At 44.0% G+C, this 25,417-nt stretch overlaps 1 protein-coding gene across 3 annotated transcripts; it reads left to right on the top strand.

Annotated features, from left to right (window-relative positions):
- The first annotated feature begins 3,359 nt into the window (after positions 1–3,359).
- Positions 3,360–25,138, top strand: PHC1 (polyhomeotic homolog 1). Of its 3 annotated transcripts, none has more exons than XM_046665016.1 (15): positions 3,360–3,717; positions 6,525–6,682; positions 7,743–7,853; positions 8,962–9,042; positions 9,566–9,715; positions 10,338–10,469; positions 15,811–16,306; positions 17,742–18,520; positions 19,098–19,245; positions 19,498–19,709; positions 20,323–20,437; positions 21,431–21,539; positions 21,754–21,904; positions 22,374–22,605; positions 23,444–25,138. In XM_046665016.1, exons 2-15 carry the CDS (start codon positions 6,569–6,571, stop codon positions 23,596–23,598), a joined length of 2,985 nt encoding a protein of 994 aa, XP_046520972.1. In that variant the 5' UTR covers positions 3,360–3,717; positions 6,525–6,568; the 3' UTR covers positions 23,599–25,138. The 3 variants fall into 3 exon arrangements, with proteins under 3 accessions (XP_046520972.1, XP_046520963.1, XP_046520979.1); XM_046665007.1 differs by having other exon boundaries at positions 10,314–10,469; XM_046665023.1 differs by lacking the exon at positions 10,338–10,469.
- Positions 25,139–25,417: the final 279 nt, after the last annotated feature.

The raw sequence follows: 25,417 nt of genomic DNA, 5'->3' as shown, positions 1-25,417 counted from the left end.
GCTTGTTACAATTCTTCTCGGTGTCCCTTTGTCTTTGGAGACAAGAATGCTCCTTTCTTCCAGACCACCTCTCACATGAGGGTTTTATGTCCTGTTTCAGGGAAGAAGGGAAAAGGAAGGAGGAGGTCAGAGTGACTTTCTAGCTTGTGCCATTTTCTCAAACTCCTTCAGCTTAAAATGTCAAAGTGCTATAATTTAGGGTAGCGTGTCCTGAACTCCATCATGGGTATGAGTGGTGAGGAATGAGAGGTATCCTTGTATCTTTTAATTCCATATTTTTTTGAGTTGAGAGAAGGGCATCTAGGAAATTAATTCAGTTAACTAACATTTATTGGACCCCTTCTATTTGCTGGGGATTATGAAATGTCCCTCTTCTGCATTTATCTTTCAGCCTTCAATTTTCTCCACTTAAAATTGAGGGGCTTGGATAATTTTTAAGTTCTTTTTTTGCTTTAGTAATCTAAGAATCTATAAATCCTCTTAATCTTCACTTCATTTTCTCCCAACTAGACCTTAATGTGGCAGACAGCACTGTGGTGAGACCGGGTGGGATGTGTATGGTGGTTCACCTCCGCAATTAGTGGTAGTTACAGTAAAGGTTATCGTTTCTTTTTCTCCCTACTTCATCCCACCTCTATTTACATAAGAATGTGATCACACACGCTTGCTTACTTAGTTACTTGTAAATAGACACATTCCAGTGATACTAACACCTCTCGGGGAAGGGTCATCTCTTTCTCCACAATTCATTGCACAATGCTGGGCTAAGAAGAAAAGCTTGAAGAATGCTTATTCAAGGCACAGTTGTGCAAAATTATATTAGCCTACCTTCTATTCTATTTACTTTAGTTGCTGCCAAACAGTTGATTTCCTTTCAAACCCTGATCTTTACTTCTTTAGATAACTTTGCAGGGGGAAGCCTTCGATTTCTACACACCAGATAGAATGCATTTCCTTTTCACCTATTTAGGCTAATGGCTTTCAGTGTTATGTAGAGTAAAGAAATGATTTAGCCTCCATTCAGAAGGATTATTTGGTTTGAAAGAGAAAAGACTAGTTCCAGCAGAATCATTAAATGAAAATGAGAAAGTTTAGCAAAAATTCAAAAAAATAATCAGTTGAGGATTTTCTAGGGAATCACCAATTGTTTTGCTCTGTTTAGATTGAGATAAGCTCTAAAGTATCTGTTTCCAAGCTGATTTAGTCTGTGAAAGGGATTTTCTTATGGATGGAGGTTTTCCTAATTCTTCATTGTTGATACATTTCTTTTTTATGCTGAATTTTTCTTTGGAAAATTGCTTAGACCTGTGATCCTCGTCTGTCTTGGAGAGAAATGAACTTGAAAAGAATTACTATGAAATACAGGTACTAGCCTTTACATATGAAAATTAAGCTACTGGCCCATAATCAATAAGGCATGCCCTGTGATAAGTATTCCTAGGCTAGATTTATATCATTCAACAAAATCATACATCATTATCTTATCCCCTACATCATCTAAATGTACAACTTTTAGTAGAGATAGGGGCCTGTGACCAAGTAAAGAGAGACAAACTTTAGAGATGGAATGAAATTATATGCAGTAGTAGTGACTCTGCTCCACTGTTAACGGGGCTGAAATGGTTATGTACTATCTAGGTATGCAAGTTCTACAGGCTATTGGAAAAATGAGTGCATACACTGCCATCTGGATTCCCTACCCGTGGAATATATTACAGGCCTTCTTTAGACACTTAACAGTGATAATTCTCCCATGGAAGCACTATTTCTTGACCTGAATATCATATAATCTGAAAATTATCTATAGATACAACTTTTTCATTGGTGCCTGGAAATTCAGCTTAGGCTCAACACATCCATTCTAAGCCTCCACAAGAAAGCTTTAAACTTCTTTGACATGCCAAAAATCTAGGTTTGAACTTAATGACTAATGCTTTACCTAGTTTTTACCACTAGTTCTTTCTGCCAGAATCTTTTCAATTCATCCTCAGCCAAAGTCTGTCATCCATCCTGGCAACATACCCTTTCACCTCCCCACACTTCATGTTTTTGCTTTTCCAGTCCTTTGGCTGCCCTCCGGTTTCTTCCCTCACATACTTGTCTGACTGGTTCCTAGAAGCCCGCAGAGATTTTTCTGTGACATAAATGTGGCTACCACAAATTAAGAGCCCAGGGTCCAAATACTCCTCTTTCAATGCAAATCTAAATGGATCTAATTTATAAACAAAGAGAACACTTCTATTTTTTCCCTAAAAACAAATCATGCATTGGCTTTTCAAGGAGAGAATGATGAGTGGGTTGATAGAGCAAACAACTAGCTAGAACAGAGGTCAGGTAGACATGATGCAAAAATAGTTATTGCACTGTGATACCAACAGACAAAGCACCAACTCTGGTTATTAACCCGCAAGGCGTCCCTGGCCCCTTCTGTAAAGGTTAATGAGGGCAGTTATCTTTGTTCTGTGTACTGATGTAATCCAAGCTTCCAAAACAGTGGGCAGCACATCGTAGGTGCTCTCTAAATATTCGCTGAATGTTCAAAGACTAACAATTAAAAACTAATAAGTGGATATCATAAATAAAATGACAAAGGCCACTGCCTCATCAAATGTTTAGCATTCCCAAATACAGCCCCATTGTTCTACTCTCCTTCTAGTCCTGCCTCCTCCCTTCTTTCTATCGTTCTCTCTCTTTTGCATATACATTTAAATCTAAGAACACACGAAAGCCCTGAAATTACAGACTTAAACGTGTTATCCAAAGCAAGTTATATTAGGTTGCTGCTTTTAAATGAATGCCAAGTCCTAATGGGTTCAGTTTCTGGGCAGCATTCTTTCCCGCCTTCTTGGAGTTGAGGTGAGGGATTAAACAATCCACGTTCGCTCTCCTTTTCCTCAATCTTTGTTCTTTCCTGTTCTTTCCTTTCCTCGGCTTTATTTCCTTGCCTAGTCTATCGTTCTCCAGCGCTGTTGCTTTGCTCTTTCTCCCTCTCTGCCTGTGGGTCCCTTTGATCCTTTCTTTCTATCCCTTATTCCCAGAAGCTCCAGAAAATACCTTCTTTTTTCCCCCTTTCACGTCACTTCCCTCCCTTCTCCCATGTCCCTCTCCTGCTCCGGGAGAGGTGAGTTCCCCACTAGAGGCCAGCACTCTCTCCGTTTCCTCCCTCCAACCTGCGAGCAGAACTCGGGGAGAAAGAAGGGAAAAAAAGAGGAGAAAGAGCGAGAGAGGGAAAAAAACCCGGGGGCCTAGAGCGCAGAGGCCCGGGAGCGGCGTCGTCATGGCAACGGGCGCCGGCAGGAAACGAGGGACGCGGGGAGGGGGAGGGCGCGCGGGGAGGGGGAGGGCTGGGGGAGGGGTCCGGCTGCCCCGGAAGCACCTCCCAGCCAGCCCCCTCCTCCAGCCCGGCCCGCAGCCCCCGGCCTGCCGCCCCCACCCTCTCGGCCCGGCAGGAAGTGACAGGCCCGCCGCGAGCCCCGGAGGCCTGGCAGAGCCGCGGCCGGGCCCGCAGCCGGAGCGGCGGGAGGGGCGGGGAGCCGCGGCCGCGCCGGGCGCCTCCCACCCCGCCCTCGGCGCCCCCGCCCCTCCAGGAAGGGGAGGAGGCGAGGGGAGCCCGCCGCGGAGGCCGAGCGAGCCCCCCGCCCAGCCTGGCGAGCGGGGAGCCCGGCACATGAAGTGGACGCCCCCCGGGAGCGCTTGGGTGCAGAGCCGGGCGCGAAGGTAACCGGGCGACGGCGGGCTGGGGAGGGCAGGAGCTCGGGGGCTTGGCTGCGCGGGGATGTTTCTCCAGCCACCTTGGGCTGTGTAACGCCCCAGGTACCTCCCCCAGTTCCCTCCCTGCCCACCTCCAGCGCTGCGCTCTGCGGTCCCTCGGCTCTGCTGTCCAAGTCCGCTCGCTGTGCTTCGTGCTGGCCGTCCGGCACCCTCCTTGCTGCTGACTGCTCGTTTTCTCATTCATTTCTCCTTCTCTGACTTTGGTTCTCCCATCCAAGCATGCTGTCTAGTTATCTCCCTGCTTTTTATGGTCCGCTGGGCTCTTCAGCCTCCGATTCCTTGACTTCTGTCTGTCTCTCTCCTGCCTGTCTCCCCGCTATCAGTGAGCACAGTTCCCTGCTGTCTTGGGTCAGCTCCCTCCTGGCACCGCTCTCTCTGCCCCCTTGCCCCGGTGTGTTTGATTCCTCTTTGGAACCTCGTTTTCATCAAGGTTCTATATACAGCAAGGACCCCTGGTCGTCTACTATCCCTAGTCTCCAAATTACTTCCATTTCTTTGGCACAGCCCCTTCTCCCGCCTCCGTTCCCTTGCCCCATCCTTTCTACAAGACAGAGTTTTATGCGTAGGAAAACTGGTTTCCTCCAACTCTTGGCTCAGTAGGCCCGGTACCAGGTCCACTTCAATATCCCTTTCTAGCTCTGTGCTCCTCCCAGCCCAGCCCACACACACCCAAATACTACCTTTCAGGATGACTGGGGTTTAGCTGTTTGGGGACTTCTGTGGATCAGTTTCTCACTCTTTCTCTTCTAGTTTAATTCTGAAAATTTAAATTCACTGTGCCTCCTAAACTTTTTGTTGTCTTCATTTTCTGTGCTTAATTTTAGTGTCCCAACATTGATCACAAATGAATAGATATATGTGCTTGGGATCTAGGAACCCTCGTGTGGATGACAATTTCTCCCGATTCTAGTAAAGACTTTAAGCTGCTCCCTTTCCATCTCTATTTCCATTTCACAATCTGAAAAAAAAATGTTAATAAGTCTTTGGGGAGCTGAGGGGTCATACAGTTTATTAGCATTTTCACCTATGAATGTAGGAATTAAAGTTCCCTCCAGCTAGTAAAGGGGTCTCATGTCTTTTGAGTCCAGTGAGCTAAGTCCAGAGATCTGTGCGACTGTGCTGTGCTGCCTCTAATCGTTACCCACTTTTTTTCTTCACATGCTGATAATGAGGATTCATGGGTCTGTATCTGTTCAGTGCTTTGATATTTTGGCAAAAGATGTGGGGAGAAGATAGACTAGAGTTGATGCTGATACGATCCGTCCTGTGGACTGCTTGGGCTATATCCATGTTCTCAGTGATTTTACTATTCCTCCATGAAACTGGAGAGATGGGTAGAGTTCTTGGGGGATGATGATGATGCGATCAGATTCTACTGGAAATGGAATAATAAGAAAGCTCCCCAACTCTATTTCTAAGGCCAAGTGGTTTGGTTTTATTTACTTTGTTTTGAATGCAATCATTAAGATAAATTGACCCTAATAAAACTGTTGACGGCCCTGAGCAGGAATTCTGGCTTGATGTTTACATTTAAACCAAATAGTGCTTTGCTGACCTGATATTTCTAGTGGCCTCGTGCTTCAAAAGTAGAGAATGTAGTGTCTAGGTGTAACAAAAGAGAAAAAAAGTAAGAATAAACCGAAAAACCTTATTGTCATTTGCTGCTGCTTTGGCGGTATGTTTCTTCTTGCTTCTCATCTCCTGTCTCCTTGCTTGGTTCTTAGCAATGTTTTCATGTCTTTTTGCAAATTTTAGTGTTGCCCCTAGAGGGTAAATTCTGACCACTTTAGTGCACTAAAAAGTTGAATCTTTCTTTTCTTGAAGATTTCCATTGCTGTGTATTTAACACGCTTAATACCTGGGAATCGTTTATTAAAATGTTACGTTACATTCAGTTGTGAAGTTTTCTTTGCAAGTGAGGAAACTGAGGTGTAAGAAGGGAAAGTGACATGCCTAAGGAGTTGTTATTAGCAGCCTGAGCTGGAACCAGGCCACTATTTGGGCTACATGAACTGTAGGCTTAGCTCTCTACCTCCTAGTTTTAAGACTTTCCATGATGCATTCAACATAGGTGTATCTTCAGCCCCTCCTCCATAAAATGAGGACAATGAGTACTCAAAACTGAGTGACACTACCTTACCCACAGGTTTATTTTTTTGGTTTGAAGAGGAAACATGCTAGTGTACTGACTTGATACTTACTGGGACGACTTCTTTAACCTTAGAAAACCTCATTTCCACAATTGTAAAGTGGGGATAGCAATATTTCCCTTAAAAGCACTCTGAGAGATAATGGAGGTGAAGAGCCCAGCCCGGTGAAAGGAGGCATCTAGTGGCTTCTCAGTAAATTCTGACCATTGTTAAGATGATGGCTGATAATGATGTTGCAGATGCAGATAAAAATGAGATAACAGTAAGTTTTAATGGGGAATATTTTAAATTGTTAAAAAGTATTCTGGGAATATAAGGTGGCCTTAGTATTATGAGGAGCTGTCTTATATTCTGCCCCTTTTATATTTAGTGACAGCCATGAGGGAATATGTAAAGATTGTTTCTTTTGAGACACTGCATAGCTTCAAAAGCTAGTGTGGGGAAGATATGCTTGTAGGAATGTATTGCAGCTTTGGTAGTTATAAAACCTGAGAAATCATGGCTTATGGAAGAAGAGGAGGATTCTTAGATAACTTGAATAATAGCAGGAAATAATAGTTTGAGATCAGGTGTAAATTTTAATCCTTTGCTACTTCCATCTAGGTCTTGAGTCAGAGCACCAGCCTTGGGGACCCTGGACCACTATCATGGAGACTGAGAGTGAGCAGAACTCTAGCTCCACCAATGGGAGTTCCAGCTCTGGGGGCAGCTCTCGGCCCCAGATAGCTCAGATGTCACTGTATGAACGACAAGCAGTGCAGGTGAGGCTCAGCTCTGAGGGGCTGTGATCTGTGAGTATTGGCCCGGGGTAGGCAAAGATGCTGGAAGATAGTCGCCCTTAGTTCCTCTCCAGCAAACTGGGGGAGTTGGATTGAGTGATGACTAAGGTCCCTTCCAGCTCTGAGAATCTTCGTTTACAACAGTTTAAGCAAGCAGGCAGAGAATGAGATTCAGTCTTTAAACTAAGGTTTTTTTATACCATTCAGTTCATGTGGCTAGATTCTAAGTAACCATTTCTCATCATGGATTGTCAGGTTTTTAATCTTTGGTCTTTCTTGTAAATCATCCTCAGTAATTGAAGTATGAAACACTTTAGAGTTTTATTTTTAGACAAATAGCAAATTCCGTGTTTTTAAAAGTCTGCTTGGGAATGGGGCCTTAAAATATTTGGGTTACTGGAATAACTATGTACATCATAAGAATAGTTCTAATTTTTAAAGAATAACAGTAAAGTAATATTCTGAAGTTTACACTAAAGCTGAATTACCAGTATCATCTTTATAAACATCTGTTAGCATTGTACTGTAGATATTTGAAAATGCCAGTTATTTGAAAATTTTACCTGATAGACTCTTTCATAAGTCACTGTTTACTGTATTTTTCATCGTTTTCAACCTCTTAGGACCCTGTCGCCTTTTTTGTATTGCTAGAGTGTGGTCTTTTGTTTTCTTCTCTTTACATTAGTCGACATTTATTTATTTTTGACCTGTCTCATCCCGTTTCTTTTCTTTGCTATACCATGTATTTCCAGATTCCGTTTTGGGGAAGAAGAGTTCATGTGATCACACTGCTTTACTTTTCTTTATATACAAGAATAGAGCATAGCAGAGTTAACTGCTTCTCCACTTTTTGAGGACTGTGAACTTACTGGTTCTAATATAAAAATGGACAAATCAGGTGTTGATGATTTAACCAGACTCCTGTCTTCTTTTGTTTCTCTTCTTCCCAGTGTGTCCCTTCACAGGATCACAGTGATTTGCATAGAATAGGAGTTAGGAGTGATTCATTCTAAGTGAGTTGATCCTCTCTTTCTCCTCCTAGGCCCTGCAGGCGCTGCAGCGTCAGCCTAATGCGGCTCAGTATTTCCACCAGTTCATGCTTCAGCAGCAGCTCAGCAATGCCCAGCTGCATAGCCTGGCTGCCGTCCAGCAGGTGAGAGGTCAGCAGCCAGCTGGCCCTAGAGGGAGGGGATAGGCACTACAGGTGGGTAGGGGCATACTGTGTCCTCCCTAAGCGAGGCTGGAAACGGTCTCCTCTGCCTCCTGTCCTCCTGTAGAAGGGTGGATAGATCTTAGCTTCTGGGATTGCGATAAGAACTATGGGAGAACTACCTTTTACAGGTAGAATGGCTATGTTCTCAACCTGCATTGTTCAAGCTGGTAGCCATTAGCCACATGTAGCTATTGAGGGGTTAAAATATGGCTAGTCCAGGGGCCACTCCAGGGGACAGCCCCATGGCCGAGTGGTTAAGTTTGTGCACTCCACTTCGGTGGCCCAGGGTTTCACTGGTTCGGATCCTGAGGGCAGACATGGCACTGCTCATCACGCCATGTTGAGGCGGTGTCCCACATAGCACAACCAGAAAGACCTACAGTTAGAGTATATAACTATGTACTGGGGGGCTTTGGTGGGAAGAAGAAGAAGAAGAAGAAAAAAAAAGATTGGCAACAGATGTTAGCTCAGGTGCCAATCTTTAGAAAAAAAAATAGGTCTCAAAATATGGCTAGTCCAAATTGAGAGATGCAATAAGATTTTGGATTTCAAAGACTTAATGTGAAAAAAAATGTAAAATATCTCAGTAGTTTGTTTATATTGGTTACATGTTGAAATGAGATATATTGGCTTAAATAAAATATTAAAGTTTACTTTTCCTGTTTCTTTTCACTTTAAAAAAAAGTGTGCACAGTAGAAAATTATGTAGGTCGCTCGCGTTGTATTTGTATTGGACACCTCTGGGCTAGACTTATCAGCAACGCATGGTGTGACCTGAGCCCAGGTTCTTCCACCTAAAAGAAAGCAGGAGGAGCAGGACAGGTTGCCTGCCTGCCCAGGAGGGTTCTGTGGGAATTAGTGGGTTGGCATATGTGGTCATGTGAGGGTTGTTGGGATAGTGAGTATACTTTTCCGTATTCCATAGCGAGTCTCTTGGTTCTTACCTGAGATCTCTATTATGTTTTGTGCCTGTGATTTATTACTGGAAGATTCAGAGCCTTTTCCTTTGTTGTTTCTGCTCTTCCTTGTTTCCTTTCCTCTCTAACAGGCCACAATTGCTGCCAGTCGGCAGGCCAGCTCTCCAAACACCAGCACCGCACAGCAGCAGACTACCACCACCCAGGCCTCAGTGAGTACTGCTTCTCCCCACTGAGAGGCTTCTCCCCCTGGGTCTTTGTCTCTGGGTTAAACTACTTTATGCAGCTGATCTGAAGAGTGTTTATTGAGCCATCAATGGTGTTTACTGCTTTTACGTAGAGAATATTAGTAAAGGGGAAAATAAACAACTCGAATCTATTTGGGGTCTTAATGAGGAGGTCTAAGAAAGGAGGAAGAAAATCCTGGAGAAGAAGAGATGACAAAGGAAAGGGAATAATCTCTGGGCCCTTCAGTGAGAAGTAAAATCTGTTCCATTTCCTTCCTTTGCCTTCTCAACTGTTAGGCTAGTTCTTAGGGACTAGTGTTTTTACTTTGGTAATACCCCATAGTAGCCAGGATGATAGTTATGAATAGGAAGGCATTTTTCATTTCCTCCTAACCCTTTGAAAGTGAATATTCTGTTCTTGACTGTGTCACTCTGAATTTCTCAGTCGTGTGCATTTCCGTTTACCTCTCCCCAATCCTTAGTCCTGGTTCCTTTCTATACCACACAGATCAATCTGGCCACCACGTCGGCCGCACAGCTCATCAGCCGATCCCAGAGTGTGAGCTCTCCCAGTGCTACCACTTTGACCCAATCTGTGCTACTGGGGAACACCACCTCCCCACCCCTCAACCAGTCCCAGGCCCAGATGTATCTACGGGTAAGCCACAGACGCAACCACCATTGTCCCAGGGGCATAATTGTTCTGTCCCTGGCAGGGACTTGAGTGAAAGCTATTTTATTTAACTATGGTTGCCCAGATGTTTTAAGACAAACTGATCTACTTCCTTTGCCTTGTTTACCTCTAGAAGTGATACTTATGCACAGGTAGCTGCACATTACATTGAGAATCCTAAGTCAGAGGATGTTCGCCTTAACATTTGACTAAATTAGCGTCAGGTGTAGTCTGATCTTTAACCCTGTGGCTCAAGTACACAAGTTCTAAGTTATCTCTTAGCCTGTCTACTTACTGTACATAAATACTTGTTCTAAAACCCTCATTGTCTCAGCTTCTTTGATGTTTGACTCTTTGTTATCAATCTATGGTTTTGTACACACTCCAGGTTTTCTTCTGGATGATTCATCACATACGGAGAATAAGGGTCTTCGGGGTTGGTGTGGAAAGGGGCACAGGGCTTAGCTGTTTCGTATCTTCTGTTTATTTTGTCTTGTGGTCCTTCCCTTCCATTTCTTCTGTCTTTCTTCTTTTCCTCTTGTTCTCTTTCCTCTGCTCTTCCTCTTCCTCCTCTCCTTGCCAGCCACAGCTGGGAAACCTATTGCAGGTAAACCGGACCCTGGGCCGGAATGTGCCTCTAGCCTCCCAGCTCATCCTGATGCCTAACGGGGCAGTGGCTGCAGTCCAGCAGGAGGTGCCATCTGCTCAGTCTCCCGGAGTTCATACAGATGCAGATCAGGTCAGTGGCAACCACTTGACCTGTGTGTGGATGGGCACTGGGGAGGATGAAGGGAACTACCATGGACCAGGGCACACCCTTCTAGCCCATTACCACTTTGCAGAATTCTTTCTTTTCCCCCCACTTTTCTTAATTTCTTTAGAACTTGAATCCCTTACAACTCTTGAGTTAGGAAGGAAAGTAGATTTGACTGAAGACAGCCCTGTGAATTTGGGAAGCCTTATTCTTAATAGAGGGTAGATTTTCTTACCATTCTTTTATCCTTCCCTGGCTCAGTTTTATTCAGGAAGTCTTAATTCTCTCTCCTTGCAGTACCGCCTCTGGAAAATAAGAGATGGTTGAGGGAATTCTACTTGTAGATAGATGTGAAGCTGACCTGGCTGAGTTGCTGGAAGAATGCCGATTCCTTCTCTTTATGAGTTCTGTAGCTCTCCAGCTGTCTCTTTCTGCTCACTGTCTTCTCAGTGTAGCCTTCCTCACCATTGCTTCCCATGCCTTACCCCAAAAGATACATTTATTTTGAGCCTAAATTTTTTAGTTTCTTACAGATGGGATGCAACTGGGACCTCATAATACTTATTTCAGTCTTTTAGGTTATCTTTTAGCAAGTAAATATTGAGCTCTTTCTATTTCTGTGCACAGCTATATGCTTGAAACTTTGGGGAATTGAAAAGAAATGAGTCAGATCTTCAAAGAGCTTAGAGAACAAAAAAGTGCAGAAGTAAATGATACTAACTTTGAGTGACATCTGAGTTTAGAGATGAGTTGGCTGCATTACTTTCGGTGACTTTTGGGATGCTTGGGATCCTCTTGAAGGGATCCCTCTTGAGATCCCTTTTGGGATACTCTTGAAGGATGAGTAAGATTTGATTTGGAGTAAGAAGAAAACTGGAGAGAGAACAGCATGTGTAAAGGCATAATTCATAAATGTGAATATGAGTTGGTGATGAGTGGATAAAGTGGAGACAACAGGCCTGATGGTAGAAAGGGCATTGTTCGGGAGAATTCCGAAAGCCAAGTAACTTAATAGGTAGCGGAGGTCTTTGCTGCCTATTGATCAGCGGATTAACAGGACAAGGAAAGTACTTTAGAAAGAATCATGTAGGGTCAGGTGCCTGGAGAAGAAAGTAATTAGGGAACCTGCTAAGAACTTCTTGGGTCATAGAGTTATAAGGGAAGACTTTTGTTTTAGACTATGGTGATAGCAGTGGAATCAGAGCATGAGGTCGAGACTGCTTCCAGATCCAATTCTTTCATTTATCCATCTAGTTATTCCTCCACAGTTGAGTGTCAATATGTGGAGGGACAGAGTAGTGGTTGAAAATGTGAATCTGATGTTTGGGTCAGATTCCAACTCCACGACTTACTTGGTGACCTAGGTGAATGACCTGACATTTTTTTTTGCCATAGTTTCTTCATCTATAAAATAGCTGTTATAAAATACTTACCTCAGGGTGTGTTGTGAGGACTGAATAAGTTGATATGTGAAGTGCTTGAACAGCGCCTGGTTATAGGAGTGTTTGCGAGTGTTAGCTATTGTTACGCATCAGACATTCCTTAGCCTGGAATGCCCAAGACAGGCATGATCACTAGACTGACAGAGACGATAAATCATTGAAGCACTGGACATTCAACAGGTAATCCAATGGTTTAATAATTGCTTCATTAGAAGGTATAGAGTGTTCTGAAAACATAGAAAGGAACTTAATTTAGCCTTGGGATGGGGGTAGATGTCAAAAAGGCCTCCCTGAGGAGGTGACAGTTAAATTGAGGCCTGTAGAAGTTAGTCGAGTGAAGACATGGAAGGAGTGGTGAAAGCAGGAGAACCTTAAGTGCAGAGACCCCGAGAAGGGAAGGAGCCTTATATAGTTGAGGAATTGAAAGAAGACCTGTGTTCCTGCAGTTTGGCAAATGGGGATGGAGATGGTGCTGGAGAGGGAGGAGAAACCTCATCTTGCAGGGCCTTGGAGACTGTGTTTAGGATTTTGGGGTTTATGCAAAGGGCAGTGGGAAGCTATAGAGGGATTGCAAACATGCAAGTGACATGGAGAGATTTGAAGTGATTTTTTTTTTTTCTTAAAGACTGTTGGCTCCTCCCGAGAATAAATGGAAATTGTGTGGGTGTGACTATAGGGAGAACGACAGCGTTATAATTGTTTAGGGGAAAGATGGTGTTTGGATTAGGCGATAGCAATGGAGATGGACAGAAATGAATAGATTTGGGGAAAACTTAGACAGTCATTGAAAAAGGAGAACTGATTCAGTGGATGGGGGAGTTGAGGGAGATGGCAGAGATGAGATCTGACACTGCAGTGAAGTGGCTGGTAGTGCTATTCATGAGTTGAAGAATGTTGGGGAAGTGGATTTAGGGCGAAGGTCACTTTTGGACACGCTGACTTAAAAGGGTTTGTGAGCCATCCGCAAGGAGGTATTGGGTTGGCAGTTTTATATATGTGGTGCTTGAGCTCAGAGGAGAGGTCTGAGTTGGAGATAAACATTGGAGAGTAGTAGACATAGAGATGATGTTGAAGTCGAGGGAGTGTTTGACATTGCTTAGGGAGATGGTATGGATTGAGAAGAGAGGAGCCTTTAAGATGGAGCCCTGAGGGTAGGGCGAGCCCTTAGAAAATAGAGCAGACTACAAGCAGTTGAAGGTCAAGTAGAGGGTGATGGGCTGGCAAAGGGGAGTAGGGAAGAGTGACACAGAGACAAGAAAATCTGGATTTTGTGATGTCATGAAGACAAGGGAACGGAATGTTACAAGAAGTGGCAGGGGTCCTCTGTCAAATGCAGTAGAGAGGGCAAGAAAGATGGATTTACTAAGATGCATGGAGAGCTGTTTCAGTGGAGTTGCGGGAGTTGAAGCCAAAAGAGTATGCTTGACAAGTGGGAATAGATGCAGTGAATGTCAACAAATAGTAAGAGTTCAGCAGTAACAGGAAAGCAAGATGAAGGTGGGCTTCAGACCATGGTGATGGGAGGGGACCGATAGAGGAGAGGTTGAAGAGACAGGAAAGAATTGATAATACAAGCTTCTTGAGAAGGTGGAGGGGATGGGATCCTGAGCATAGTGAAGGGTTGCCCTTTGATAGGAGGAAGCATAGAAGGGAGAAGTGATGGGTGCTTAGCAGCTGAGTGTGTAGATTTGGTGATGGAAGTGATGGAGTATCATGTCATATAATGGTTTTATTGTCTCTGCAGGGGTGAAGAGTGAGAGGGGAAAAAGGAAGCAGTTCTGAGGTACAGGGAGGGTAGGAAAATTTTAAATAGCCATTATGGAAAGGAAGGTGATTAGAAAAAAACTGTAATTACCAGATAATATTAAGTGTCCCGGCACCCAATCCTGATGATTCTTGTAAATCTCTCTCAAAACCTATCATTTCTTCTTCTTTACTGCTGTTGCCTGAATTCAGGTTCTTTTTATTTTTCACCTGAATTACTGTACTAGTTTTCTAACTGGTCTCTTGGCTTCATCCTATCCACTTCTAATCCTCTTCCACATTACTATCAGAATAAGTTTTTTTTAATAAGAAAATATATGTTGTTACTAACACTATTTTTAACTGTACCTATGGTATACAGAATTTGATAAATATAATCCTTGGCTTATGACGTCCTCTCATCACTGTCCCTTCGTGGCCCGCTTTTATTTATTTACTCAGTAAGTTTTAATAATGTAATAAGCAATCCTCAGTTCCATCCACTGCCTGTCCCTGCCCATGGTGATGATCATTCTGATTCCTAGGTTCATCCTTCCCTTGTGTCCCTTTTTATATAGTTTTATTGCATTTACATATATTTCTAAAAAGTACTTTTTATTTTAGAAAATTTCAAACATATACAAAAATAGAAAAAAATATGAATCCCTGTGTACTTTCTATCCAGTTTCAGCATTTATCAATATTTGGCCAGCCTATCCAGGCCCCTTCCCTGCCCCTGTGGATTGTTTAGAAGCAAATCCCAGACACTGTTTCATTTTATGTGTATGTCTGTTTTATTTGTATTTAAATTTATAAGGTACTTGTGCTGTATGTAATCTTTCTGGAAATGCTTTCTTAATAGCTTATTGTCAAGATCCACCCGTATTACTGTATGTCATTATACTTTATTAATTTTGATTTCTGTGTAGTATTCCATTGTGTGAATCTAGTGCAGTTCATTCATCTTCTCTTCTGATAAAGGCCATTTGGATTGTTTCTAGGCATTTGTTACGGTGAATAGCGCTGCTATGAACATTCTGTGAACACGTGCCTCCTGTTGTGCACAGCAAGAGTTTCTTTTGTGGAATTCCTGGGTTAGAGGGTGTGTGAATGTTCAGCCTCAGGATATGATGCCAAACTGTTTTCCAAAGTGGTTGTACTGATTTATACTTATGTCTACAATGTTTAAAAGAATGGTTTCAACTATAGATTTGATCCTGTTTATTCTGATGAATATTCATCAGTGACTTCCTATAATCAGTGAAGTGCTCCTCAGTGTTTCTCTCTGATCATATTTTGGAGTAATTTACCATGTGTCAGGCACTGTGCTAGGTGCTGGGAATATAACCATGAAGAAGACAGATAAAGTCCAGACTCTGCTTGTTTTAACATACCAGGCCCTTCAAAATCTGGCACTTTGCTACCTCCCTAGCCTCAGCCTACCTTCCTGGCTTCATTTCTTGCCATTCCCTCTAATGCACCCCAAATATAATGAAATATTTATAATTTCCAAAAATGCTATGCTATTTGTTGGCTCAGTGGTCTTGCAAATGTTCTTACCTATGTCTTCAAACTCCTGCCTTCACCATTACCTGTTGGGTCTCAGATGAAACGTCACCTGTTTTAGCAAGTCTCCTCTAATCTCTCTAGTCTGAATGAATCTTCCTCCTCCTCTCTGCTCCTGTGGCGCTTTGTGCGTATCTCTGCATAGTATGATAATGATTATTGGTGATTCTCTTGTCTTTCTTCCCTTGTAGAAAGTATTCATTAGGAGCAGGGCCTGTGTCTGTCCTCCCTGCATTCCCAGTATCCAGTGTGGTACCTGAGGCATAGTAGGTATTTGTTGAATGAATGAATGGAGAGGAAAGGGAAAATCTGAGACATTTTGAAGAAATAAATGGCCAAACTTGATGATAGATTTGATAGTGAATGAGGAGGTTAAAAAACCAAATATGATTCAAGAGTTCCTCTCTGGGTGATTGGAAGGCCTTTAATATATATAATTGTAAAGGTGGAGGTACGAGTTGAGGTAGGCTGTGGAATATCTGTAGCCATCTTCACTGCTTCTGAATCAGTCACAGAATTCTTTGACCTCAGTGCCTCCTGTTCCCTGTTTCTCAATCCATCTTCTTATCTTTCAGGTGCAGAACTTGGCAGTGAGGAACCAACAGGCCTCAGCCCAAGGACCCCAGATGCAAGGCTCTACTCAGAAGGCCATTCCTCCTGGAGCCTCCCCTGTCTCTAGCCTGTCCCAGGCCTCTAGCCAGGCCCTAGCTGTGGCGCAGGCTTCCTCCGGGGCCTCAGGCCAGTCCCTCAACCTTAGTCAGGCTGGTGGAGGCAGTGGTAATAGCATCCCAGGGCCCATGGGTCCAGGTGGAGGTGGCCAGGCACCTGGGGGCTTGGGGCAGTTACCTTCCTCAGGAATGGGTGGTGGTGGGAGCTGTCCCAGGAAGGGCACAGGAGTGGTGCAGCCCTTGCCTGCAGCCCAAACAGTGACTGTGAGTCAGGGCAGCCAGACAGAAGCAGAAAGTGCAGCGGCCAAGAAGGCGGAAGCAGATGGGTCTGGTCAGCAGAATGTGGGCATGAACCTGACACGGACAGCTACACCTGCTCCCAGCCAGACCCTTATTAGCTCAGGTAGGCTGTCGCCTCTCAGAATGTCATTATTCTCTCAGAACTTGCTTGAAATCTTTAGAGTGCATTTCTTTGCCTTTTTTCCTGTTTCTCTTGGACCTGGAGTAGTGGAAGGAAAGAGAATCACATCAGCTTTGATCATATTAGTCCAGGGAGACAGGAGGACAGGGAACAGCTGGATCTCGTCTGTTTCCACCAGCAGCGGTCGTTTACAAATTGTCTTGTCCTCTCTGTCTTAGGCCCTGAGTTCTTCAGTTTATTCACTCTACCCATTCATTCACCCAGTTCCTACTGAATTGCCTGCTAGGTTCTAGGAGGTGCTAGGGCTGCATCTTTGAAAAGCAGATTCCCCGGTCGTGGCACTTAGAATTTAGCACAAGGGATGAATTCTCTTCTCACTGTTTAGTGGTGGTTAGTCAGTCCAGTGTAGAGCAGAGACAGTGTAAGTGCCTTACAGCACTTAGGACTAGCAAGTAGAGACATGGTGTTCAATATAGTCAACCTGTGATCAACTCTGTCAGTGATCAGGATAAAAAAGAATAAATAATAATAACAATAACCCCAGATAGTTTATACTTGCTTTCAGACTTGGTTAGATATAGTTATATGTGTGTATATTACTTGTATATTTTTGCCTTCTTTGTTTCTAGCAATTTAGTTGTTACTATATTTGGATAATTTACTCACAAAAAGTAACAGTTAATTGTCAGTTGTATTACTAATACCTAGTATTGACATGCTACAGCGCTCTGGTTCCAGAATACTTTCATGTCACATACGTTCTCTGGACAGCGTGGTGGAATCTTGAGCGCGGGATGGTCAGCTCTGTTAACGGGAGGGAACGGGGTAAGGCCACAGCCTCCAGCTGCTGCCTCTCATGACTCCTCGTAGGTGGCAACCTAGACTGACGACTTAAAACCGAGGTCGTCATGGGAAGATGCTGGTGTCTGTACCTCTGTGGACAGTGATTCTTTCCGTGACTATTCAGTGTTTCCCACGTTCCAGGCACCGGGCTGGGTTCTTGGGATGTACAGATGAGTAAAACGGACTCAGCACTTGAGGAACTCAGAGTCTAAGCATGTAGAGGATGGGCCAGCCATTCTTCTTTGCTCAGTACAAAGTAATAGAATTTAGGTAGAATGATGAAAATAAAAGTTAGATAAATGCAAGAAATTACTGAGGATTGTTAAATGATTGAGCAAAGGACTTCTTTCCTTGAGATCTTTAAGACTGGAGATGGTCAGTATTACTGACCATCTGACTCAGAGGAAAGAGTCAGAATGAGGTGATCTCTCAGGTCCTTCCAGGTTAGAGTTCCATTCACTGTGTGATTCCAAAACTAGGTACACCTTGGAAAGATGACTTTACTTTTAATTTATGAAGGTGATTATTTTCTGCTCTTCTTCCTCTTTGTTCCATCCTGGGCTTGTTCCTGTAGCCACCTACACACAGATCCAGCCCCATTCTCTGATTCAGCAACAGCAACAGATCCACCTCCAGCAGAAACAGGTGGTAATCCAGCAGCAGATTGCCATCCACCACCAGCAACAGTTCCAGCACCGTCAATCCCAGCTACTCCACACAGCCACACACCTCCAGTTGGCGCAGCAGCAGCAGCAGCAGCAGCAGCAGCAGCAGCAGCAGCAAGCCACAACTCTCACTGCCCCTCAAACACCACAGGTCCCACCTACTCAGCAGGTCCCCCCTTCCCAGTCCCAGCAGCAAGCCCAAACCCTGGTTGTTCAACCTATGCTTCAGTCTTCACCCATGTCCCTCCCACCTGATCCAACCCCCAAGCCGCCCATCCCCATCCAGTCCAAACCACCTGTAGCACCTATCAAGCCTCCTCAGTTAGGGGCTGCTAAGATGTCAGCTACCCAGCAACCACCACCCCATATTCCTGTGCAAGTTGTGGGCACCCGACAGCCAGGTACAGCCCAGGCACAGGCTTTGGGGTTGGCACAGCTGGCAGCCGCTGTACCTACTTCCCGGGGGATGCCAGGTACAGTGCAGCCTGGTCAGGCCCATTTGGCCTCCTCGCCACCTTCATCCCAGACTCCTGGTGCACTGCAGGAGTGCCCTCCCACATTGGCCTCTGGCATGACCCTTGCTCCTGTGCAGGGGACAGCACATGTGGTAAAGGGTGGGGCTACCACCTCTTCACCTGTTGTAGCCCAGGTCCCTGCTGCCTTCTACATGCAGTCTGTGCACCTGCCGGTGAGTGATGTCTGATGGTTTTGAGGGCACTGTCACCCTTGAGTAGACCTGGGGATCAGTGGAAATAGAGATTAACTTAGGGGAATAAAGAATTGGGAAGGTTAAGATACTAGTATTTATCTGCTTCTGTAAGAGAGAGACATTAGTGAAAGATTAAGATACTGGTATTTATTTGTTCCTTTTGTAGGAGACAGACATTACTGTATATAAGATTTGAACTTCATACTCCTGAATTTGCTCCTGAAATCACTCTGGATTTTTAGATCTGTACTAAATTAGATCAAGATAGCCTTAAGCACTTAACTCAATCTTTAGAAAAACAACAGTTCTTGGTTGGGCCGTAATGAATCCAGGGTTGTGAAGTCTGGGTAAGGGCTAAATGATGTTGCATTTTCTTTTGTCCTGATATAGAAATTACACTTTTTGGGAAAGACCAGGAATTTTAGTGTACCATGGGAAGTACACAAATTGGGGAATCTGGAACTAAGAAGGTTTTCTCTGACAGTATGGGAGTAATTGTAGTTCCTTAATCCTTCACTCATGAATCTTGGTTTCTTTCCTATTCTTCACTTTATAGGGCAAACCTCAGACACTGGCTGTCAAACGCAAGGCTGAGTCTGAGGAGGAGAGAGATGACGTTTCCACACTGGGTTCAATGCTTCCTGCCAAGGCATCTCCAGTAGCAGAGAGCCCAAAGGTCATGGAGGAGAAGAGTAGTCTTGGAGGTAACTGATTTCCACGGTGCTGTTGGAGTGCACAGAGATTAGAGCAGTGCTCTGAGGGGGATAAAAATACATCTGGCGCAGTAGAATATGGGCCTGAACTGGTGGACAAATGAGGAGATCCAAAAGCAGGGAATCCAGGATGAATGGTCAGAGATGAACATGTATTATTGTGGGAGATCAGGCTGGCTTGGCTAATAGATGGATCAATCATGTCATCCCATATCTATTCCTTAATCTGTGTTTATTTTCCAGAGAAAGCTGAACCAGTGACCAGTGTGAATGCTAATACCCCAAGCAATGAACTAGTAGCCTTGGCTCCTGCCCCATCAGCGCCACCTCCTACGCTAGCCATGGTGTCCAGACAGATGGGTGACTCAAGACCCCCACAGGCCATTGTGAAGCCTCAGATTCTCACCCACATCATTGAAGGCTTCGTTATCCAGGAAGGAGCAGAACCTTTCCCGGTGAGGGCAGGACTGTAAGGTGGGACTTTGAAGTAGGGGCTTGGTATGATTGTTGTCTTTTCAAACTCCACTACAATCAAAAGGCTCAGAACTATTTAATTAGAGAATGGTTCAGTTCTACTGTTTGTATGGTTAGTTGTAAAGAAGGAAGGGAAAAGAAAAGGAAAGAACATGGAGACCAGAAAATGAAAATGTTAGGAAAAGAAGAAAAGGAAGAAAGTGCCCTTTAAAGCTGTAATGTTTAGTTAGACAAACTAGGTTGTTTTATAATGAAGAAAATTGTGGTAGAGAAGTTAGGCACTTTTCTAGGTATTACGAGTTGCAGAAACAGGCCTAGAACACAGGTATCTTGACTCCTAGTGCGTTCCATTCAACCTAGGAGGGAAAAGGACAAAATAGGGAGCCGGGCTGGGAACCTGTTCTGCAGTGGCTTATCTGAAAAAACCCAGTTAAAGACTCTTGCTTGCCATATTGAAAATGATTCTCTCTGAACCAGACTTGGTCATTAACTCGGAGATCTAGGTAAAGACATGATGGTGAGAAATGCTGGGAAAAGCTATAGAGAAGCAGAAAGGAATTAGGCTAACTTAACTGTCAACTTTTTCTGGGACAGGTGGGTTGTTCTCAGTTACTGAAAGAGTCTGAGAAGCCACTACAGACGGGCCTCTCGACAGGGCTGAATGAGAATCAGTCAGGTGGCCCCTTGGGAGGGGACAGCCCATCTGCTGGTAAGTATTGATGTAGAGACCCATCTGGGGAAGGAGGCTCATGGAGATGTGTTTGAGGACTCTGTCAAATAGTAATTATCTATTTAAAGTGGGAATTATATGAAGTCCATTCACATACAGAAGCATATATATATGTATATATATATATATATATATATTTTTTTTTTTTTTTGATGAGGAAGATTGTCCAAGCTAACCTCTGTTGCCAGTCTTCCTCTTTTTGCTTGAGGAAGATTGTGCCTGAGGTAACATCTGTGCCAATCTTCCTCTATTTTATATGTTGGACACCACCATGGCATGGTTTGATGAGCAGTGTGTAGGTCCGCACCTGGGAACCGAACCCATGAACCCCAGGCCACTCAAGTGGAGCACATGAACTTACTATGCCACTGGGCAGGCCCCAGAAACCATGTGTGACAGAATATGTAGAATCACACAAAAAGAGTTCCACAGGATTAGGGGAATTTTATCAAGTTAAAGTAACCTGTTGAATTATTTACTATAAGGATATATTTTTCAAAAGATGATCTAAAATAGGATATTTCTTAATTTCCAGTTTTCCTTATTGTAGATTTTATGATCTGTATTAAGGACTCTTGTTGATTTTGTGATCTATATTAAGGATTTTTGTTTACATTTTCCCTCCCGCTTTTGGAAACTTTGTGGGAGAGGAATCATCTTTCTAGGCATTAGTAATTAGTTGTTCTCTCCTATTAACAAGTGCAGTTTTGTCTGAAATCTGAGTGTATGAATTAGGATAAAATTAGTCATGTAAAATGGAAATAGTCTGGCTAAGGCTGGGAAGACTGATGTTCTTGAGGGGCATGTCTTTATGGTCTTGGGTTTTTAATTTGTTTTAGGGATTCTCACTTAGGCTGTGTGGGTCTTTGGGGGCAAACCCCAAGAGTAATTAGAGTCCGGCTGTGGGCCCAGTGATGGCCTGTGCAGGAGCAGAAACAGAGGGCAGCTTTCCAGGGATGCCTTGTTTTTCAGAGCTGGATAAGAAGGCGAATCTCCTGAAGTGTGAGTACTGTGGGAAGTATGCCCCTGCAGAGCAGTTTCGCGGCTCCAAGAGATTCTGCTCCATGACTTGCGCTAAGAGGTACGCAGGCACCCTCCTCCTCCCCTTCGGCACTGATTCCTCCTCCTAAAATTACACCCCTTCCCCAGAATCATCTCACAGCTGGTATGTCTCCTTTGCTTTTATTCTCTTCCCCAAATCAGCTCTCAAAGTACCAGTTCACATTTAGTGCAGGGGAGCAGCAAAGTGGTCTTCTACAGCACCTTTGACATGCTGTATATCCTCTGACGTGTAGGTATAATGTGAGCTGTAGCCACCAGTTCCGGCTCAAGAGGAAAAAAATGAAAGAGTTTCAAGAAGCCAACTACGCTCGTGTTCGTCGGCGTGGACCCCGCCGCAGCTCCTCTGACATTGCCCGTGCCAAGATCCAGGGCAAGCGCCACCGGGTGAGCTTCCCTTGCAGAGCCAGCTACCTTTAGAATGGGCCTTTTTCTTCTCCTACAGGACAGTTCCTTTGCCCAGGTAAAAGGGTATGAGACCAGAATTCTGGTTTCACATTATGTTACTCCAAATTCCTAGAGATCCTGATGTCTTTAGTCTCCTCTCACCTGATTGCTACTAGTTCATGTATCCATTAATCCTTATGCTGTATTTGAGTAGAGAAAATCTAGACTGATAGTTGGTAGAAGGGGAGAATCAGGAAAGTGATATAGTTTATACTTGAAAGGCACTCGAGAGTAGACTGCTGACTTCAGGCATTTGCAAATGAAGTACAAATTCTCTCACTAGTACTAAGATTAGTTTTTCCTCTATGCCCAGTATTAACCCAATATAAACCCAGGGTGGCTGGAGAGGGGAGAGGAGACCTTAGGATGCTATTATTCATGACCTCACTGTTCGCGGTGTTTTCTGTAGGGTCAAGAGGACTCTAGCCGGGGTTCAGATAATTCCAGTTACGATGAAGCACTCTCTCCAACATCTCCTGGGCCTTTATCAGTGAGAGCTGGGCATGGAGAACGTGACCTGGGGAACCCCAATACAGCTCCGCCTACACCAGAATTACATGGCATCAACCCTGTGTTCCTGTCCAGTAATCCGAGCCGTTGGAGTGTGGAGGAGGTGTATGAGTTTATCGCTTCTCTACAAGGTACTGAGGGCCTATCCAACAGAAGCCAGGTCACCTATATGCTCAGTTTTCCTTGGGCCGTCCCACATGGGCCTTTGTAACGGAGCGTAACTGGCGTTTAAGTGGTAGAGGCTCAAGTACGGTATGACCAAGGCTCTAGTCTTCATATCTATTTAAGTTACTTGCTCACAACCTGGTTTCCTGATTTCCTTCTGGTTGACTGTCCTCTACTCTGTCAGCAATTTTGCAATGTTTGATTTTCATTTTTTATTATGCTTCAGCCATATTTCTTACCAACAATTTTTGGATAAAGTATATTTTTGGGTGTGATTGTGATACCCACCATGGATAAAAGACTTTCTTCAGTGAAGAAGGGATTAGGAAATAAAGGGGCCATTGTCGTCCCACTCTCTTCATGGCAGAATTGTTTATAAACTATTCTTGACAAAGGGATGCTTTTCTTCAGAAAAGAAAATCAATCACCCTATTCTTGCTATTTGTCTGAATTCTGGGCCCTTAAGCAAAAATGTTACAAAGACTCTTGCGTTTTTTGGCCAGTGTACAAGAAAAGGTATATATTTGTTTCCTTTCCCCCCTCAAGCGATTTGAATGAAGTGATTTCTATGGCTGAACAACTTAGTCGTTCTTTATCTTGGCTTTTTTTTTAAATAGCCAGTTGCCCTCTCTGATTTCATTTTGCTTCCAGGGCTTGCTATCTACGACCTTTATATTACTAAATTTACACGTACTTTGGGATTAACCGTGGCTGGGTCTCCGTCTTTTCATCTTTAGTTGCCCCCTCATTTCCTCTGGTCCTACCATGTACTTACTCACACACATTCCAACCATTTCCTTCTAGGCTGCCAAGAGATTGCAGAGGAGTTTCGTTCCCAGGAGATTGATGGACAGGCCCTTTTATTACTTAAAGAGGAACATCTTATGAGTGCCATGAACATCAAGCTGGGCCCTGCCCTCAAGATCTGCGCCAAGATAAATGTCCTCAAGGAGACCTAAGTGGCCCTCTTGCACAAACCAGCCTAAGGCAGACCCTCCCCACCGTCCAGGTTATAACCTGGTACCAGCAGAGACTTTACAGGGAAGAAAAGAGCTGTTCCAATTATGTAAATCTTCTGTAGAGGGGATTACTGAGACAGGGAAGAAAAATGCAAGAATTGGTTGCTGGTGCTACATGGCGGCAGCTTTGACATTTTCTCTGGGTTCTACTTTATTTTTTAAAACCTTTACAATTCTCACCATTCTCATCTACCCTAATCCAATCTTTATAAAAGAGACAGTCTAGAGAACTAGGACTGCTTGGCCTTATCCTGGAGTGGAGAGTCCAGGCAGGGTCTCAGTTCTCCAGAGGAGGAAGAGACAGTCTGGTAAGGCAGACAAATGGGTGGAATGTAGCTGTGCCTCCGCAGTGGGAGAGGTAGGGTTTTCTAGCTTGTGTCACACAAGATCTGGTACTCCCTCTCTTCCTTCTGGACTGTCAGACCGTAGCTGTGGCCCAGTTTTCTTTGTCGTCACTCACTCCCTTAGTATTGAACATTTTCTCCTGCATCCATGGCAGGGTTACCAGCCAGTGTATAGACTTGGCTGGCATCATTCTGATTTGCTGCAGGGACTAAAAATATTTGGCATACATGTGGCTGTTGTCATTCTTTCTGTATCCCCCTGCTCCCTCCCAATTTATCTGTTTTCTTCTATCCTATCTTTCTTTTCAATTCCAACTCTGCTCTGTCCTATAGCTTTATAAAACAGGAGTATGTGGGGCTGAGGTCAGGAGTGTAAGTCCTTGCCTTAGGCGCTATTCCTTATACAACAAAAATATTAAATATTTTTTTTCTCCTCAGTAAAAGGATGAAAATTAGTCTGTTGTCTCTTACTCCATTCCAGTGTGTCTAGCATGTTCTTTCACACAAATGATTAGGCCAACATGTTTTTTTTTTTTTAATCTTTTAAGTGTTTTTGTACAAAAAGTGTATTTCTTTTTTTTGCATTTTTAAAACACCAATGTGGGGGAGGATGCAAACAAATTAAAAAAAATGCTTTTATAACATTATTTTCCCTGTTTAGGAAGAAAAAAAATCATTCCAATAGTACTTAAAAGTCCAAAGGTGAAATAATTTCATTTTCTTCTCTAAAGGCTATAAAAGGCCCCTGCCTGTTCCATTTGCTGTGTCCAGTGGAGCTATGTTACTCTTCACTGGCCCAGGTTCACTGTTAGAGAAAGATCAGGCCAGGTTTCTGGGCACATGGCCTAAACAGAAAGGTGGAAGCATCAGAGGATTAAAAACCTTTCCCCACAGAAATACTGTGGGCAAGAAGATACTTCCCTGAGCCAGAAGCACGGACAGGTGCAGCAGCATCCCACACCAGAGCAGAGGATGATGGAGCCCTAGATATCCCACTTCTGCTTCCATTCCCTTTCCAGAAGATGGGGGCCGGGGTGGGGGGGGGGGGGGGGAGGAGGAGGAGGAGTCTAAATGACATGCCTGAGAAGAAAGTGCAACATATGTTTAGAAATACTGGTAAGGGAAACATCCTAGCAGTAAGAAAAGCTTTGCCAGCTTTTAGTATAAGTGGGAGAAGAAAGCCATCAAGGAGGTTCCACTACAAGGTAAACAGATGTCCCTTTTCTGGAACCCCTGTAGCATAGGAGGTCAGTTTCAGTTTCCCTTTCCCAACAGACTGGACTTCTGCATTAGGCATTTTGGCTACATATGGACTAATAACCACAAGACCACAAAATCGGGGGCCCAGTCCTAGCTATAAAGTCACTCCAGTGCCAACAAATGATGTGGTGGTACCTTATCCTCTAAATGGGAAA

The sequence above is a fragment of the Equus quagga genome, chromosome 1 (assembly GCF_021613505.1).
Source record: "Equus quagga isolate Etosha38 chromosome 1, UCLA_HA_Equagga_1.0, whole genome shotgun sequence".
NCBI lineage: Eukaryota > Metazoa > Chordata > Mammalia > Perissodactyla > Equidae > Equus > Equus quagga.
This window is presented reverse-complemented; position numbering and strand designations above follow the sequence as displayed.

Bases quoted from the DNA above. Each gene is read 5' to 3' on its own strand.
- PHC1 (XM_046665007.1), top strand. From the start codon at position 6,569: ATGGAGACTGAGAGTGAGCAGAACTCTAGCTCCACCAATGGGAGTTCC. The intron at 20,438-21,430 runs GTAAGTATTGAT...CTTGTTTTTCAG, and splicing joins AGGGGACAGCCCATCTGCTG to AGCTGGATAAGAAGGCGAAT. The intron at 22,606-23,443 runs GTACTGAGGGCC...ATTTCCTTCTAG, and splicing joins GTTTATCGCTTCTCTACAAG to GCTGCCAAGAGATTGCAGAG.